This window comes from Lepidochelys kempii, chromosome 27 (assembly GCF_965140265.1).
Source record: "Lepidochelys kempii isolate rLepKem1 chromosome 27, rLepKem1.hap2, whole genome shotgun sequence".
Taxonomy (NCBI): domain Eukaryota; kingdom Metazoa; phylum Chordata; order Testudines; family Cheloniidae; genus Lepidochelys; species Lepidochelys kempii.
This window is the reverse complement of record NC_133282.1, coordinates 4119751-4125750: the sequence shown is the minus strand read 5'-3', so window position 1 is coordinate 4125750 and position 6000 is coordinate 4119751. Positions and strand designations below refer to the sequence as shown.

The 6000-nt window shown below is 51.8% G+C and overlaps 1 protein-coding gene across 1 annotated transcript in view; it reads left to right on the top strand.

The window, feature by feature from the left end:
• The first annotated feature begins 730 nt into the window (after positions 1-730).
• GPATCH8 (G-patch domain containing 8) overlaps positions 731-6000 on the top strand; it is a 78996-nt gene continuing 73726 nt past the window's right edge. Inside the window, exon 1 of the mRNA XM_073326077.1 lies at positions 731-857. Within this exon, the coding sequence (XP_073182178.1) occupies positions 813-857 (45 nt within the window). The 5' untranslated portion in view covers positions 731-812. The remainder of the gene's footprint in view (positions 858-6000) is intronic.

Below are 6000 nucleotides of genomic sequence, written 5' to 3'. Positions count from 1 at the left end.
GCTTTCACCCTCAGCATTTTCTCTTCCATCTTACTTTTTTTTACACGACGCCTGATTGTGCGGCGCATAAAGCCATTAAGAGTTTATTTTTGCTATCTAGTTTCCTTGCTCCCTAAACTTATTAGCATGCAGGCTGTGTCTGCGTTCTGGATTTCCCAAAGTTTCCCCACCGTTACGGGCTCACCTGTGCTAACGCCGCTGTAGGCTGGCCACCGGGACCGTCAGCACTAGACAGGGTAGCAAAAAATGTCAGAGGGGCAGCGCTGGGGCGAGCACGAGCTCGTCCGCGCTTTGGGGCGGTGACTGTCTTTTTGTTCGGTTTGTACAGCACCGAGCGCAGCGGAGCCCTACTCCATGACTGGGGTGCTCAGCGCGACAGCAGTACGGACGCTTTGTCGCCATACTGAATAACAGCAGCCCCACTGGCAACGGCAATGGGAAGGCGGGGCCGGGACAAGCCCCACAAGGCCAAACTGCCCCACGGCTTCCACCTTCTCCCCCGCCAACTGCCCTCCAGCCTCCCCCTGCCATGTCCCTGCCCCAGGCTCCTGCCTCCCGCCCTCCTCTGAGGCTCTGCTCACGCCCCTCTCCGCCCCCCGCCCCAGACCCGCACTCATGCCCCCGCCCCCCCCCGCGGCAGGGCAGGAGAGGGCAAAGCCGCGGGGCAGCCGCTCAGCTCAGCGCGCATGCGCGCGGAGGCCTCAGGGCGCGCTCCCGCGCGGTGGCGCAGCGCGCTCCCGCCGGCGGCGCGCGGCGCTGGGAGCGAGGCCGAGCCGGGCGGCGGCGGCGGCTGCGGAGGAGACGGGCGGAAAATGGCGGACAGGTTCTCCCGCTTCAACGAGGACCGGGACTTCCAGGTAACGCCGGCCGCCCGCCCGCCCCGGCCCGCTCCCCTGCGCCCCCCGGCTGGCGCGAATTCGGGACGGAAGGCGGCGATCGCGGGGGGGCTCCCGGCCTCTGCCCCCCCCGCGGCCGAGCCCAAAGTGGTGGGGGGGGGGGCGGCATCTGCGCCCTTCTCCCCCCCCGCGGCCGAGCCCAAAGTGGTGGGGGGGGCGGCATCTGCGCCCTTCTCCCCCCCCCGCGGCCGAGCCCAAAGTGGTGGTGGGGGGGGCGGCATCTGCGCCCTTCTTCCCCCCCCCCCGCGGCCGAGCCCAAAGTGGTGGTGGGGGGGCGGCATCTGCGCCCTTCTCCCCCCCGGCGGCCGAGCCCAAAGTGGTGGGGGGGGGCGGCATCTGCGCCCTTCTCCCCCCCCCGCGGCCGAGCCCAAAGTGGTGGTGGGGGGGGCGGCATCTGCGCCCTTCTTCCCCCCCCCCCGCGGCCGAGCCCAAAGTGGTGGTGGGGGGGGCGGCATCTGCGCCCTTCTCCCCCCCCCCGGCGGCCGAGCCCAAAGTGGTGGTGGGGTGGGGGGGGGCGGCATCTGCGCCCTTCTCCCCCCCCCCGCGGCCGAGCCCAAAGTGGTGGTGGGGTGGGGGGGGGCGGCATCTGCGCCCTTCTCCCCCCCCCCCCGCGGCCGAGCCCAAAGTGGTGGGGGGGGCGGCATCTGCGCCCTTCTCCCCCCCCCCCCGCGGCCGAGCCCAAAGTGGTGGGGGGGGGCGGCATCTGCCCCCTTCTCCCCCCCCCCGGCGGCCGAGCCCAAAGTGGTGGGGGGGGCGGCATCTGCCCCCTTCTCCCCCCCCCCGGCGGCCGAGCCCAAAGTGGTGGGGGGGGCGGCATCTGCCCCCTTCTCCCCCCCCCCGGCGGCCGAGCCCAAAGTGGTGGGGGGGGGGCGGCATCTGCCCCCTCCCCCCCCCCCGCGGCCGAGCCCAAAGTGGTGGGGGGGGCGGCATCTGCCCCCTTCTCCCCCCCCCCGGCGGCCGAGCCCAAAGTGGTGGGGGGGGCGGCATCTGCCCCCTTCTCCCCCCCCCCCCGGCGGCCGAGCCCAAAGTGGTGGGGGGGGCGGCATCTGCCCCCTTCTCCCCCCCCCCGGCGGCCGAGCCCAAAGTGGTGGTGGGGGGGGCGGCATCTGCCCCCTTCTCCCCCCCCCCGGCGGCCGAGCCCAAAGTGGTGGGGGGGGCGGCATCTGCCCCCTTCTCCCCCCCCCCGGCGGCCGAGCCCAAAGTGGTGGGGGGGGGGCGGCATCTGCCCCCTTCCCCCCCCCCGCGGCCGAGCCCAAAGTGGTGGGGGGGGCGGCATCTGCGCCCTTCTCCCCCCCCCCCCCGCGGCCGAGCCCAAAGTGGTGGGGGGGGCGGCATCTGCGCCCTTCTCCCCCCCCCCCGCGGCCGAGCCCAAAGTGGTGGGGGGGGCGGCATCTGCGCCCTTCTGCCCCCCCCCCCACGGCCCAGCCCAAAGTGGTGGTGGGGGGTGGCATCTGCGCCCTTCTGCCCCCCTTCTTCCTCCGAGCTGCAGCGTGGAGGTTGGGGGGTCTTTGGCCGCTGCAGCTTCCCCCCCACGGAGCCCAGCGTGGGGGAGAATTCATCTTTTCTCCCTTTTCTGTAGAGAATCTAATTGGGGAAGGGGAGAGGCATGCACTGGTCTATTTCCCCTTCTCCTCCCCCAGAGAGCCCAGTGTGAGGGGTTTCGCTGCCCTCTGGGGTGTGGGGGGTTGTGGGGGGTCCACACTTCTCCCTTGTGTCCTCAGACTCCTAGAGTTCACTAGTCTGTACGCTCTTCCTTGGCTCATTCTGGACCCTTTAGTATGTAGGTATCACCAGCCTCTGCTCCCTCCATCCCTTCCCTCTCTGGCCATGATATTGGAGGATGGGGATCATTGTCTACTGAAGTAGCTTGTGAGCTCCTGGGTCATCTTTCCAAATCCTGGTTTTCAGTCTGAAGAGACAATCCACCTGTCCAGCCAGCGATTCTGCCAGGATGTAGCCTGTGCCTGCAGCAGGCGCACTCGCTGCCTGGAGAGGGTCAGTGTTGATGTGGGGTAGGGAGGGGGTTAGAAATGGTGCTTCAGAAACATTACCTAATCTGTGTTTTTAATTATTTACTTGATGCTTTGTTTGGCTTTTTAGTACTTGATTTTTGTATTGGTTTAAATGTCTGCTTCAGTGCCATGGTAGTGAGATGCTCTATTAATAAAAAGAAAGGGAGTATTTGTGGCACCTTAGGGACTAACAAATTTATTAGTAAATAAATTTACTATTACTATTAATAACATTTGAATGAATGCTATACATTACGTAATTTGAGGACCGACATTGAAATTTCCAGAGAGAAACTATCACTGGGTATGCTTGTCTGTTGATTGAAGTTTCTGGAATGGGGTAAATAATTTAGTTGTTTTTTCTGGAAATGTTAAGCATTCATTACAAAACACTGTATATTAGTTGGTATCTTTCTGAAATGAGCCTTAAAATCTGTCAACACTTGTTCTTTCAAATATCTTACTGTTGAGCAATGTCACTGGAAAATATTGAATAAGACTGACTAGAGTTTGCCTGTTCCCTGTGTAAAATGAAACCCCTGAATCGCAAAGAAACTGCTGCATTACTGCTGCATATCCTGGCAACAGTAATTTGGGTCAGGGGATGAATACTGGCACTCATTTTTTTTCCCCATCAGACTGCAGGTCCTTTTTTTAGAGTGGTATGAAAATAGCTGTGTTCAGGCAACCAGATTAAGCGGGATTTGGGATCTTTAAGTAACTGGGGCAGTAAATGGAAAATGCAGTTCAGCATAGATAACTGTTAAATAAGTCTGACAATGGTAGAGCAAAAGCAAGTATACACAGGAACGTTTATGCAGCATATGGAGCATGAAAACAATGGTTGAAAATCCTTGCAGTCATGAGCCTTCTATAAAAAGGATACTAGAAAATTAACAGAGAATTCAGCTCAAAATAAAATTACTGTGCTTTGTGCCCTAATGTAGAATATGGTCGTTCACTTTTGAATTCTCTTTCATTGGGTGGGGTGGAGAGCTTTTTGTGAAGAAGGTGTAACCTGGGATTGTTATAATTTTTAACATTATACTTAAAGGCTAAAGAGGGGTGAGCTGCTTCTCATCCTAGAGGATGGCAAGGTGACCTAATGAAAGAAGTCAAATTATAAAGGAGTTTAATAAAGTGGAACAAGACTTCAGAAATGTAACTTTGCAGATGGAAGGAATTTAAATTAGGAATGGGTACAATTTAAATATTCGGAAATTAAAATTATTGAGGAATTAAGACAAAATTTTTAAACCAATATAGCAAATATATACTGAAACAATTTAAAGGTTGGTAAACATCCTTTGGAAAAGAAAACCTAAACATTGACAGTGAAGTTATTCAGAAATTCAGTCATTCAGAAATTCAGTCATTTTAGTTTCTCCTTCAAAAACAACAGATTAGTATGTGTTTAAACTGGCTTTCTTCTTTGATCATTTTGATTCTATTATTCATGATGAACGCTACAGCAGATCAGGATTTCTAATGAGAGGCTGTTCAGTTTCCGGACTGGGTTACCTAACGTTCTCCTCTGCTTCTCAACTTGTTTCCTGCTTTCATACAGAATGGTATTTACACTTCTATTTGGGGAAATCAAAAAGAAACCTTCCCTGTTTCTCCAGCTGTCTTCAGCATGTGCTAAGGTTCCTAACTTAAGGGGAAAGAGCATTCTTTATTCTTGTATAAAAATTAATTGATTCATTCATTCCGTAAAATTAACATTTGCTGCCATGTGTTAAACTGAATTTTTTCATACTGTTTGAAAGTAAATGAATATGTATTTTAAAAAGAAATTGGCATTATTGTTTTGGAGGAAATGATAATTGGTATTCCCTAGCCAAAGCATAATGAAAGATTCTACTTATAATAAAACATATAATAATTATTCAGGGTGAATGACCATTAGAGAGCATATATTGATTAGCTTTTACGTATGAGGTGGTCATTATGTTGATTTAAGGTTCTTGAAATGATGTTTTGCACTTATATAATACTGCCTTTCATCCAAGAAGCCTAAAGCCTGTTTATAAACAGCAAATCAAAACTCACCCAAATCTAGTTAATGCATTAAGATTATTCATTTAAAAACAACAAGGAAATACAACAGTAATTCAGTCATGCTATGTATCTGTATATAATTGTATGTTTTACTACATAAAACATGTTAAGCTATCTGTTTAGAAACAATAAGAATGGAAAATAAAATGTACAAACCTAGTTGACTTGACTTTGCTGTTGGGTTGTCAGCTCTTGCATTTTCTGACTTTTTGTGAATTTTAACCGTGCGCTTTAAATGCTCCACTGACATAGTTTTTTTGCATAATTTCCTTGTTTTCTTTCTCAATTTAAAAATTAAAAATACTTAATATTTAAACAATCCAATTAGACTTTCAAGCCCCTTTCTGGGGGGGATGGGTGGGGTGGATTTCAACCTTTGGTTGGAGGCAGATTTCTATTTATCTTTTGAAAACCGTGTAGATTGCGAAAAATATTGCAGAATTCAGCCAAAAAATTGTTCAGACCCTAAAATCATGGGTTCCAGAATTTTTTCTTTGCTTGCAGTTTTCTTGCTTTCCTGTTAAGGGAGAATTTTTGACTTCAGTGAGACAGTTTTCTTCATGAAAATTGTCTCAGCAAGTCCTGTTATTGCTTCATTTTTCTGTTCTTGTCATGCTGTGAAAATGTGTAGTAATGTCAAAAAGGAGGCAGATCTCCATTAACCGTCTGTTAGAATCAGCTGATCATGCTCAGAAATCATTATTCAGACACAATTTTATTTTCCTATAAAACTAAGAAAAGATACTAGTCTTAGATATAGTCCTCACTAATGCCAAGTTTCTAGTTTTTGGTGCAGCCCTGTTTAAAAAATAAAGGGAGGTTAGCGTTATTGTTACAGTGTGGTAGGACTACTTTTCCTAGCCTCTCCCAAAAATTGCAAATTGATGGAGGAATTTTCTCTCATGCCTTTAAACTTTCCATTGGAGGTGGTGGGTGGGTATTAGTTGACTTTGGGAAGAGACCTAGCATGGAATAATTTGGCTCTCAGTTAGAGGTTACAGAAAACTGAGAATATTAAAGTGGACGGCTAT